At 41.4% G+C, this 13127-nt stretch overlaps 1 protein-coding gene across 1 annotated transcript in view; it reads left to right on the forward strand.

Moving 5' to 3' along the window:
• Positions 1 to 13127, forward strand: part of LOC138284401 (mucin-5B-like) — a 1991087-nt gene that overhangs the window by 676338 nt on the left and 1301622 nt on the right. The window contains exon 11 of the mRNA XM_069223138.1: positions 11686 to 11755. Coding sequence (XP_069079239.1) covers positions 11686 to 11755 — 70 coding nt within the window. The remainder of the gene's footprint in view (positions 1 to 11685; positions 11756 to 13127) is intronic.

Below are 13127 nucleotides of genomic sequence, written 5' to 3' on the forward strand. Positions count from 1 at the left end.
TTTACCCATTCACACTGTTTTCTCCTTTCTTTTCCCCCATTTTTTATGTGCTCTTTCCTTACTGTACCCTCAATTTCACTGCTTTCTTCTTTCTTTTTTTACTCATAGTTTGAGTGCCCTGTCTTTACTTTTCCCTCTTTTACACTGCTTTCTCCATGTTTTCCACATACTGTAGATACCTATCCTTGCTTGTTTCCCCATTCTTTGAGTGCTTTCTCCTTGCTTTTCCCTTTTTCCTTGCTTTTTTCAGTTTTTGTGTACCTTTTCCTTCTTTCTCCCTCATTTTCCCAGCTTTCCCCTTGTTTTTTCCCCTTGTTTGTAGGCCATCTTTTTGCTTTTCCCTCATTCTCTCTGCTTTCTCCTTGCTTTCTCATCCTTTTTTGTGTTCCATCTCTTTGCTTTTCCCTCACTTTCACTGCATTCTCCTTGTTGTTTCTCCCCGTATTTTGTTTTGTGTTCCATCTCCTTGCTTTATCCTCATTTTCACTGCTTTCTCCAGGCTTCCCCCCCCATATTTTGTGGGCCTTTTCCTTGCTTTTCTCTCTTTTTCACTGCTTTCTTCATACCGTTCCACTGTATTTTGTTTGTCCTCTCTTTCCTGTCCCCTCATTTTCACTGCTTTCTCATTGCTTCCCCCTCTGGTGTGTGTGCCTTCTCCCTCATTTTCACTACATTCTCCTTGTTTTTTAACCTGTTGTGTTTGTGCTCGCTCCTTGTTTTCCCTGCTTTTGTCTGTGCTTTTTCACCTGCTTTTTGTGTGCCTACCTTTTGATTATCTCTTGTTTTCACTGCTTTCCCTCTGCTTTTGTTTCATACTTGGTGTACCTTCTCCTTGTTTTTTACTCATTATCAGTGCTTTCTTCCTGCATTTTTCTCCATTTCTTGAGTGCTTTCTATTTACATTTCCCTCGTTATCACTGCTTTCTCCTTGCTTTTTTTACCTGTATTCTGTGTGCATTTTCCTTGGTTTCCCCCCATTCTCACTGCTTTCACCATGCTTTACTCTCTTTTTGAGTGGCTTCTCCTTGCTTTTTCCTTCTTCTACTGCTTTCACTTTGCCTTCTTACCCGTATTTTGTATGCCTTCTCCTTGTATTTCCCCTTTTCTTACCACTTTCTCTTAGCTATTTCTTTCTGTTTTTGTGTGTATCTTATCATTGCTTTTCCTCATTTTAACAGCCTTCTCTGTGCTTTCCTCCCCTTATTTGTGTCGCTTCTCCTTGCTTTCTCTCGTTATCATTGCTTCCTCCTTGCTTTTTCACCCCTTTTTGTTTCCACTCTTTTCTTTTCCCTCGTTTTCTATCATTTCTCTTAGTTTTTTCTCCCCATATTTTGTATGGCCTCTCCTTGCTTTCCCCTCATTTTCACTTAGTTCTCCATGTTCTTTACCCATACTTAGTATGCCGTTTCCTTGCATTTTCCTCATTTCACTCCTTTTTCTTTGCTTATATCCCTGCTTTTTTGTGCCCTCTTCTTTAGTTCACCTGTTTTCACTGCTTTCTCCTTGATTTTCCCCATTTTGTATGCCTTCTGCTTGCTTTTCCTTAATTGTCACTGCATTGTCCTTGCTTCTTCCCAAGTTTTTGAGTGCCTTCTCCTTGCTTTGTCCCCCATTGTCACTACTTTCCCCTTGCTTTTTTACCTAATTTTTTGTGTGCCCGCTTGCTGCTTTTTCCTCATTTCCACTGCTTTCTCCTTGCTTTTTCACTCGTATTTTGTGTGCCATCTACTTGTTTTTCCATTGTTTTCACTTCTTTCTCCTTGTTTTTCCACTATACTTTTTGAGCCCTGCTCCCTGCTTCTCCCTAATTCTCACAGCTTTTTCCTTGCTTTTGCACATGTTCTTTGAGTGCCCTCTGCTTGTTTTTCCTTGTTCTCGCTGCTTTCACCTTTCTTATTTATCCATTTTTGTGTATCCCCTCCTTATTTTGCCCTATTCACACTGCTTTCTACTTACGTTTTTCACCATTTTTGTGTTTCTCTCTTTGCTTTTCCCTCATCTTTTGTGTGCCTTCTCCTGTCTTTTCTCTCCTTCTCACTGCTTTCTCCTTGCTTTTTCTCCCCATGTTTTGTGTGCCCTCTTCCCTAATTTTCCATGCTTTCTTCTTGCTTTTCCCCCCACATTTTGTGTGCGTTGTACTTGCTTTCCCCTCATTTTCACTGCTTTCTGCTTGCTTTTTCCAGAGAATCTTTAGTGCCTTCTCCTGGCATGTCTCTCATTCTCACTGCTTTCATCTTGCTTCTTCTCCCATTTTTTGTGTGCTTGCTACTTGCTTTTCCCTCATTTTCACAGCTTTCTCCTTGCTTTTTTCTTTGTATTCTGTGTGCCCTCTTCTTGTTTTCACCTCTTTCTCCTTTCCTTTTGACCCACATTTGGGGTGCCCCTTCCTTGCTTTTTCCTCATTCTCAATGCTTTTTCCTGGATTTTATTCCAAGTTTTGTGCGTGCCATCTCTTTGCTTTTCCTCATTCTCCTTGCTTTCACATTGCTTTTTCACCCATCCGTGTGTGCCCCACCCCACCTTTCCCCTATTCACACTGCTTTCTCCTTTCTTTTTTTCTGCATTCTTTGAGTGCTTCATCCGTGCTTTTCCCTTGCTCTTACTGCTTTCTCCTTGCTTTTTTTGTGTACCATCTCCTTGTTTTCCCTCATTCTCCCAGCTTTCTACTTGCTTTTTCCCATGTTTGTTTTCCCTCATTCTTCCAGCTTTCTCCTTGCTTCTTCCTCTTTGTTTTTGTGCCTTTTACTTGCTTATCCCTCATTCTTTCTTCTTCTTCCTTGGTGTTGCCCCTTTTTTTTTGTGTTCCATCTCTCCGCTTTTTTCTCATTTTCACAGCGTTCTCCTTGGTTTTCCTGTCTGTATTTTGCAAGCACTCCTCTGTGTTGCCCTCATTTGCATTGCTTTCTTCATGTTCTTTCCCCTATATTTTGTATGGCTTTTCCTTGCTTTTTCCTAATTTCACTGCTTTCTCCTTGTCCCCCCCACATTTCTGTGCCATCTTGTTGCTTTCCCCTTATTTTTACTGCTTCCTTGCTTCCCCTTCCCTATTTTGTATTGCTTCTCTTTGTTTTTCCATCATTTTACTGCATTCTCCCTGCTTTTTCCCATGCTTTTTTATTGTCCTCTCCTTGCTCGTCCCTCACTCCTACTGCTTTCATCTTGCTTTTTTACCCATCTTTTGTGTGCCTGCTTGCTGCTTTTCCCTCATTTTCACAGCTTTCTCCTTTTCCCCTGTATTTTGTGTGCCCTCTACTTCTTTTCCCCTTGTTTTCACTTCTCTCCCCTTGCTTTTCCTTTGTAATCTTTGTGCCCCTCTTTGCTTTTCCCTAATCTGTCCTGCTTTTTTCTTGCTTTTACACCTGTTTTTTGATTGCCCTCTCCTTGCTTTTTCTTGTTCTCACTGCTTTCACCTTGCTTTTTGACCCATTTCTGTGGGCCCTCTCCTTATTTTCCCCCCACTAACACTGCTTTCTCCTTGCTTTTTTCTCCATTTTCTGCTTTCCCTTTGTTTTCAATGCTTTCTCCTTGCTGTTGCCCCGTCTATTGTGTGCTCTCTCCTTATTTTTCCCTCATTTCCATTGCTTTCTCCTTGCTTTTCTCCCCATATTTTGTGTGCCCTCTCCCTGCTTTCCCATTATATCCCTGCTTTCTTTGTGTTCTTTCCCCATATTTTTGATACCTCTTCTTTGCCTTTACCTCATTTTCATTGCTTTCTCCTTGCTTGTGCCCAAGCGTTTTGATTGGTTTCTCCAAGCTTGTCTCTTACTCTCACTGTTTTCACCTTGCTTTTTCACTCATTTTTGTGTGTCCTACTTTTCCTTTGTTTTCACTGCTTTCTCCTTGCTTTTCCCTTGTATTTTGTGTGCCTTCCACCCACTTTTCACTTATTTTCACTTCTTTCCTCTTGCCTTTTCTCCTGTATTTCGGGTGCACTCTCCTTGCTTTTCCCTCATTCTCCCAGCTTTCTTCTTGATTTTCCCCCTTGTTTGTGTGTCTTCTTCTTACTTTTCCCTCATTCTTTGTGCATGCTTTTTCATCCATTTTCTTCCGTTCTGCCTCTTTGCTTTTCCATTGTTTTCACTGCTTTCTCCTTTTTTATTCCCCATATTTTGTCTGCCATCTCCTTGCTTCCCCTCATTTTCACTGTTTTCCCTATGTTTTTCCTCATATTTTGTGTGCCTTTTCCTTGCCTCATTTTCACTGCCTTCTTCTTGCTTTCTCCCTCTTATTTTGTGTGCCTTCTCTTTGTTTTTCACTCGTTTGCAGTGCTTTATCCTTGCTTTCCCTCCTATTTTGTGTGCCTTCTCCTTGATCTTCCCTCATTTTCACTGCATTCTTATTGTTTTTTCCCTGTATTTTTGTGCCTTCTCCTTCTTTTTCCTTCATTGTCTCTGCTTTCACATCATTTTTGAGTTCCTCCTTCTTGCTTTTCTCTCATTCTCAGTGTTTTAATCTTTATTTTTTGCACGTTATTGTGAGATATCTACTTGCTTTTCCCTCATTTTTACTGCTTTCATCTTGCTTTTCCCCTGTATTTAGTGTGCCCTCTCCTTGCTTTTCTTTTGTTTTCACTTTGTTCTCATTGTTTTTTCCACTGTATTTTGTGTGCCTACTCCTTGCTTTTCCCTTGAACTCACTACTTCTCCTTTCTTTTGCACCTGTTTTGTGTGCCCTCTCCTTGCTAAGCCCTCTTTTTTCACTGATTTCTCCTTACCTTTTCACCCCAGTTTGTGTGCCCTGTCCTCACGTTTCCCTCATTGCTTTTCCCTCATTATCACAACTTTCTTCTTGCTTTTTCTCAGCTGGTTTGAGAGTCTTCTCCTTGATTCTCCCTCATTCTCACTGCTTCCTCCTTGCTTTTTTGCCCATTTTTTGTTCACTCTCTTCGATTTTCACTCTCTTTCACTGCTTTCTCTTTGCTTTTTCTCCCTGTAATTTGTGTGCCCTCGCCTTGCTTTCCTAGTGTTTTCCTTGCTTTATCCCTGTTTTTCCCCATATTTTGTATGCTCTACCCTTGAATTTCCCTCATTTTCATTGCTTTCCCCTTCCTTTTCCCCCTATTTTGTGTTCCTACTTTTCTTTCATTTTCACTGCATTCTCCTTGCTTTTATTCCAAGCATTTTGAGAGCCTTCTCCTTGCTTGTCCCTCCTTCTCAATGGCTTTATCACCCATTTTTTGTTTGCCTGCTCCTTGCTTTTCCATCATTTTGACTGCTTTTTCCATGCTTTTCCCCCACATTTATATGCCCTTTCCTTGCTTGTACTTCATTGTCACTGCTTTATCCCTGCTTTTTCCCCTGCATTTAGTTTGCCCTCGCCTTGCTTTCCCCTCATTTTCTCTGCCTTCTCCTTGCTTTTCACCCATTTTCTGTGCCATCTCCTTGCTTCCCCCTTGTTTTCACTGCTTTCTCTTCTGCTTTTTCCACTGTATTACGTGTGCCCCCTCCTTGCTTTGCCCTAATTTTCACTGCTTTCACCCTGCATCTTCACCCTTTTTTGTGTGCCCTCTCCTTTCTTTTCCCTAATTTTCACATCTTTCTCCTTGTATTTTCACCTGTTTTTGTGCTCCTGTTCCCATATTTTGTGTGCCTTCGCTTTTCTTTGCCCTCATTTTCAGTGCTATGACATGGCTTTCTCCCTCATTTTTTTAGTGCCTTCTCCATGCTTTCCCCTCGTCCTCACTGCTTTCTAATTCCTTTTACTCTCTTTTTGAGTGCCTTCACTTTGCTTTTACCTCATTCTCACTGCTTTCACCTTGCTCTTTCACCCATTTTTTGTGTCATTTTGTGTGCCCTCTTCTTGCTTTTCCTTCGTTTTCACTGATTTCTTCTTGCTTTACCCCCATTTTGTATTTGCCCTCTCCTTGTTTTTCCCTCAATTTTAGTGCTTTCTTCTTTTTTCCCTCATTTTGTTTGCCTTCTCCTTGATTCTTCCTAGTTTTCACTCTTTTCTCCTTGCTTGAATTCACAAATCCACAAGCCAACATCAATGTCTTGATTGGCTGGCTGCAATTGCGATGGAAAGTTGCAGCTTCCATTTTGTTAATCATGACTTGGTTCCAGGTGGGGAAAATAAAGATAGAAAGTAATGGAAAGGGTTGGGGTAGAAGTACCCTGACCCCAGGGGACTAATGGAGGGGTCTGTGAGGGACCCCTCATGTACAAGAAATTGTCCAAACCCCTTTTTTTTTAATCATGTGAGGAGCCACTGATCCTCCCCAAATCCTCTGGGGATCCAGATTCCAATTTAAAAAAACATACACTCACTCAGAGAACCACACACCTACTCACACACTCACACAATCACTCACACATCCATACAGCTACTCACACACCCACTCACCGACCAACAAAAGCACATAAAAAACCCACTCACAGTCTCTCACAGCCACTCACACACCCTCTCAGACACACACAACCATTTGCATACCCACACATCCATACACACAAATACAGCTACACCTCCCTCGCACACCTTTGCAGCCACTCACACACCCACTCACAGACCCACACAGCTTTCACACACCCACTAACACATCCATACACCCACTCACACACTATTACAGCCACTCACATGCCTATTCACAGACCCTCAAACCACTCACACACCCACTTACATACCCACTTAACCACTCACACAACCACTAACACACCCATACGGCCACTCACACACCCATTCACCGTCCCCCACAGCCAGTCTCACACACACAAACACACGCACTCACACAACCACCATACACTCACACACCCACTGACACACCAAGACAACCACTCTTACCCCCACTCAAACACTTCCTCACACACCCAAGGTGCAGGGACATTATAATTAGCAAATACAATTTAAACAAACTTAGAAAATCACTGAAAGAAACATTATAGTTAGGCTCAGATTTCACTTGTACTAAACAATTTCAATTCAGCAGTTATAGCTATTAATCATGTGTGGTGCTGCTCTTTTACATCTTAGCAATTCACCATAAGGGATGCTAGATTAGGTATGGGTTGGATGGAAACTACTAGCATAAAGAACATTATTGTCCACAGCAAAATAAATAACTTCATTTGCAGTCTGACTTGGGATACAAATACTTGCAGATCTACAACTTCCACTCATACATTACTAATGTGACTTGTGAAATGTACATTGAGATCATTCCATTTCTCTTTCACAAACAAATCTGCTGACTGTTGAATGCCTTTTCATATCACAAATACATTGTCTATAAACCTCAGCAAAGAAATTATGTGACCCCTCATCTACCACTGTGGACCTTGATGAACACCTGTTCCTCCCACCAGCCCATATGTAAACAAGCATAGCTGGGGGCAAAACAGGTGCCCATCACAGTCCCATGCATTTGCCTGAAGATCTTGTTATTGGAAATGGAAAAAAATATCTCCAAACATGACTGGTTCATGGTAAGTATGTTTATAAAGATTGATGGTCTACCATTTAAAAAGTGTTAACCTGCCTTAAGGCCACCCTCATGGTGAATTTATCGTATTCTAAAGATTCATAAAGATTATGTACAACCACCTGGGAGACCGATTATCTTGGTGAATGACAGTTTCTTTGAAAATACTTCTTATTATGTAGACTATTTCTTGCAGAAGCATGTGCAGAACCTTCCCTCTTTCCTGAAAGAAACAGGAGAATTTATTAAGTCCCTTGGAGCAATGAATATCTTCTAATGACATTGGATGTGTCTTCATAGTATGAAATGACATTGGATGTGTCTTCATTCACTAAGATAATCGTTCTCCCAGGTGGTTGTACATAATTTTTATGAATCTTTAAATAAGATAAAGAACCGTCATTCTCGGGTGGTCATTTCTTAAATAGAGATTTTCGTCTTGATTGAGTAAAACAGCATGATATTGAATTTCAGTTTGACTTCTAGTCTCTCTTTTAATTTTACTGTAGCAATATGTGTCATTCATTTGGCTATAAGCCTTTTTCAGGTACATGTCTTGAGGCCAAATAACTATATTACACCCCTTGTCAGAGTTTCTTATAACTACTTGCTTATTGAACTGCAATTTCTTCATCAGATTCAAGTAGCTTTTTTGGTGATAATTATGTCTTATCCACCTAACTTTAGCTGCAGGTATACTTTGTTCACATTTTCCACCACACATTTGTTGTATGCATCAAACGAATCCTTGGTTGTCACCGGTATAAATGTAGAGACAGGCTTTAATGTAGTTACTGCTTTAGCATAAACGTCCAAATTACTTTGCTCAATCATTTGTTGTGCAGTAACCTCTTCTTTTATACTCATAGTTTCATTCTCCAGTTTTTGTGGTTCTGTCATCAATTGTAAATCAGATACCAAAAGACAACCCAGGTTCTTATTCTTGTCCTTTCTAGATGGTACTCTATGAGACTCTTGTTTTTGAAGATGTTATTTGGCTAATTTAAGATAGATGTATACACACACATCCACATACTCAGATAAACACAATATAAATAACATTATAGTATTAGAATATATAGAAAAATATCTAATAAAATATTTAAAATAAAAATGATGAGTAAATTAAAAATGATATCAAAAAGGTAAACATGGTTGTAGTACTCAATAAATAATAAAAAATGAATTACAAAAATAAAAACATTTCAACAAAATACATTTTACAAATTCCTGCCCAATCCTCCTGCAAACTCTACACACCACCCCAAACATATTTTAATAGTTTAAATGACTATGCCAAAAATAATGATATACACACTTAAAAAATATATTAAGTAAAAAAATGTTAACATTGAAAAATACATTAAAACAACCTACATATTTTTAAAACATTATAAATAAAAAACATACTTCCTACCTTAGTACGCTATAAATGACACATACAACTCCTAAAAAATGTAAACTAATTAAATAAAAAAACACTAAGGGTGTCATTTTGACCTCGGCGGTCTTTAAAACCGCCGTGCGGAAGACCGCCAGTGGTGGCGGTTTGCCGCTCAGCCTATTATGACCATTGGCGGCTCTCCGTCCTTTTACAGATGGAGAGCCGCCAACAGCCATACTGGCGGGAGGCGGGGAAGTGGAGGTTGCTCCACCTCCACCGCCACGCCAACAGAACACCGCCCAGCGAATCACGTCCTGTGATTTGCCATGGCGGTGTTCTGTTGGCGGTGTGGTGTCGGCGGAGCTGCCCCCATGGCTCCCGTCCCCTCCCAGAGGATCGTCGGACCAGATAAGTCAATCGTCCGTGAGGGGAGGGGGGTGGGGGGGTGTTGTGTGTTGTGTGGGTGCATGGGGGTGTGCGTCTGTGTATGTAGAGTGGGTGTGAGGGTGCATGTATGCTTGCGGCGGTGTTGTGTGTATGGGAATGAGTGCGTGTATGTCTGTGGGTATGTCTGTATGGATGTGTGCGTGTATGTTTGAATGTGGGTGTGCGTGTCTGACTGTGTGTGGATGTAGGCATGTATGTCAGCGTGTGTGCGTGTAAGTGTGTAGGTGGTGCCTGCGTGCGTGTCGTGTGGGTATGGGTAATGTGATGTTGGGGGTCGGGGTGGGGGGCCCTGCCACCTTTTGGGGGTGGCAGGGGTGGTGGGGGGGTAGGGGAGGGAGTTTGGGTGGGATGGGGGGGCGGGGGAGACCCCTATCAGTGCTAGTGAAGGAATTCCCTGGCAGAGTGCTTACCGCCATGGATTTCATGGCGGTTCAAACCGCTGGAAATCCACGGCGGTAAGCCGGGTCCAAATACCGCCGGCGGTCTAGTGACAGCCATCGGGCTGAAGACCCAGGTCTCCAGCCTAGCGGTCGTCTCCACCCTGGTGGGCGGAACGGAGAACCGGCGGATGAGCATGCGGTAACCGCCATGGTCATAATTCCACAAAGTAAGACCGCCAGCCTGTTGGCGGTCTTACCGCCGGTTCTCCGCCTTCCGCCAGGGTCATAATGACCCCCTTAGTCATGTATACAAAAACATAATATAAAACAATGATATTAGATGCAACAATTTCAAAAAACAATTTCAACAGCAGTATTAAAACATTTAAAAAACAATAAGTTGCTGCTATATTGAACGTGTCAATATTTGTAACTTCACAATAGTATTCAAATGATATTCTTCAGTCAAAACATTTTTGTTTTCTATATTGTAGTGGAATACCCTGATATCAGCACCTTGTACTGCAATGTCCCGTACAACAACTCTTGTTCACCAGTACTTCCCACACCAGTGCTTCCCACAAATGCCCTTGTGTACCAACACTGCCTCAGCCATTGTGGCTGCAAACAAAATTGCTCCTAATCAGTTGGGGTTTGGTAGCTCAGTTTTGAACCACAGCCCCTACATATTAAGGTTGTGAAAATACATTTTCAGACTCCAGGCACCACATTATAAACACCTTCAGCCGGTTAATGTGACACTGTTCCAGATCATCACTCCTGTTTTCGGTGTGTTACAATAATCTCCCCAAATCTTCAATTATTTGACCTGGGAAAGCAAAGATCCCAGGCATAGAAAAAATGACCAGATATGTGTATATCTGGTCAAAAAACACTGACACCAAATTGCAAACTGTGACTAGTACTGTTTGTGACCAGTGAAGATTTTAAGAACTGACCTGAGGTTATTGCTTAACAACTGTAACGGGCTGGAATCCAACCTATGTAATGTATATTAATCAGGAAGGGATAGTGGCCTGCTTGTATGAGCATACCATCGTGTCTATGAGTACACTCCAATAAATAAATTAAATAATGCCTTTCTTCCTTACATTTATTTTTTGTGTTTGCAGTGGTCTCATGGATCACTGTCTACTCCAACACTTTTTTAACATTCACCAAGCGCAAGGGGTCCTTAAGGGACCCCATCCCTTTCATAAATGGTTTAACCCGTGTCCCAATTTTGGAGGTTGGTAACTTTTCAGTGGTTTTCACCAGCCATTTCTTTCGTACATCATTTACATGTATGGATAAGAATTAGTGTTTGGAAAGAACACCCCCACAACACTCCCTTTCCAAATTCATTTACCATATCTAAATCCAATTTAGGAATCCATAAAAGGTTACAGGCTGAAAAGTTGTTTGAGTACATTGCTAGTGCTTGCAAGCACAAAAAGGTTGCAGGACGTGCTGGAAGCATTTGAACTCACGTGCTGGAAGCATCATATGTATGCACAGTATTTAAGTTTGAAAACAAGTGAGTAGGCAATGGCAGCTGCGAGCCTGATTTATGGCAGCCAGTAATGCTTTTGCTGCAAGTATGCATGTATGTGATTTACATTCTAAACCTAAAGGCGTGAGCATTGGGAGTGCAAGAAGGCTAAAGGTAAGGGTGAGGGATTTTAATAGAGAGGATGCTACGATGGGTTCATAGGAGAGAGTGGGGCACAAAGGGGATTACAATTTGGAAGAGGGTTGAAGAAGTTGACTAATAAGAAAGCTAAAGGGGTAAAGGAAATATAAATTGAGGAGGAGGGTGAGGGTAGGAGAGGATGTATATAGGAGTCTGCAGGGATGCAGAGAGGTGTGGAAAGAAATATATGCCTTTTGGTGGGTTCTGATGTTAGATGGTTAGACTGTGACTTGCAGATTGATTGGGGCTGGCTGTTTTGGAGTTGGGATCTGTCTCTGACAGCCTGTATCAATGCTCTGGCTGTCTTGAACCCTGATCATAACCGACTGTTTTCTTTTACATTTCACAGTGTTCCTTTGTTTTCCAGGTAATAAAAGTCTGTTGCTCTGGTAATGTCTACATCAATAAAGTTATTCAGCCAATGCCGTACATGCGAGGTGAGTTTGCTTGTTTTTTGAGCCTTCAAGCTGTTCATTACTTATGTCACTGGAGTAAGCCTGGTGTGATGCAATAAATTGTAGCTTGATTAATATCCTGTGTTAGAAGATCAGATCACATTATCAGATCTCACTATCATTCATCGTACGTTGGTTTCTCATTGAGTCCAGAGGATTATTTAAGTTTACATGCATTATTCAGAAGGCTTGGCATGAGAGAGCTTTCAAAAATGTGGTCCACAAACAAGTAACTTCTAGTGGCTTAAGATGACTTTGAAGTGCAGAATCTCTTCCTTTAGAAGCACCTCCTTTTTCCTTAAAAAAATTATAATAACATTGACGCAGTCTTTCCCAGAGATTGGTTCCATGATATGAAACTTATCCCTCTGGATTGTGGCAAAAACTCCTCAAATGGCAATTTCTGTAAAGGTCTGTTTTTCCACTGTCACTCTTAAACATGGTTGATGGTATTTTTACTACAATTAGTGACTGAGGCCTAAACGGTCTTGAAAAACTGTACTAAAGATGTGGTTTGTCTACAGAAATCAATATGTCCTAATAAATGTCCCTGGCAAACTCTGAGTACAGTAAACGAAATACTGCCCTAATAAATACTAAGGGCCAGATTTAAGAAACGTGGCCCTACATTACATGTAGGACCACTTTTCATGTGGCCCCTTGCACCCCCCCATCACCACCATGTGTGTGCCGTATTTAAGATATGCCACACAATAGCGCAGGGTAGGGGGCAATAACATCAGAATTTCTGACACTATTGATGTACTGTTCAGAGTTAGCGAAAAAATGTTGATGCTTACCCTGAACAGTACACAGGGGCCCATTGAAAGCAATGGTATGGTCCTTTTTAATGTCTGCTCTGAGCAGGCGTTAAAAGTTCCAAACAAAAAATGACGCAAATAAATCTTTTAGATTTAGATTTTTTAGATATAATTTTTTCACCCCCCTAAAAGGGGAATGCCCCCCTTGCATACATTATGCCTGGCGAAAGCATAATGTGGTGCAAGATGTTACAAAGTGGGCAATGCATGCATTGCACCACTTTGTAAATATAGCTCAGGGATTTTGGCCTCGTTGGCCCATATTAGTGTAAAAGAAATGACGCTATTGTGTCGCAAGGAGGCCCTAGGGGCCGATCCACTGTCATTAGCTACAAACATGGGGATGTCCTATCTTTGTTTCTGATTTCCATAAAGGAACCTTTTTATAAGCAGACCGTGTTCCTCAACTAGTGCTGCTTTAAATTAAATCCTGTTTGGAAAGATATCAGTGGCAGTAAGAAGTGGTCCATCTGACTATTGCCTACTCCCATCAAGGCCAACTGACACAGTTCCCAGAGGTGAGAATGTATAAC

Source organism: Pleurodeles waltl, chromosome 3_1, assembly GCF_031143425.1.
Source record: "Pleurodeles waltl isolate 20211129_DDA chromosome 3_1, aPleWal1.hap1.20221129, whole genome shotgun sequence".
In the NCBI taxonomy this organism is placed as follows: Eukaryota; Metazoa; Chordata; class Amphibia; order Caudata; family Salamandridae; genus Pleurodeles; species Pleurodeles waltl.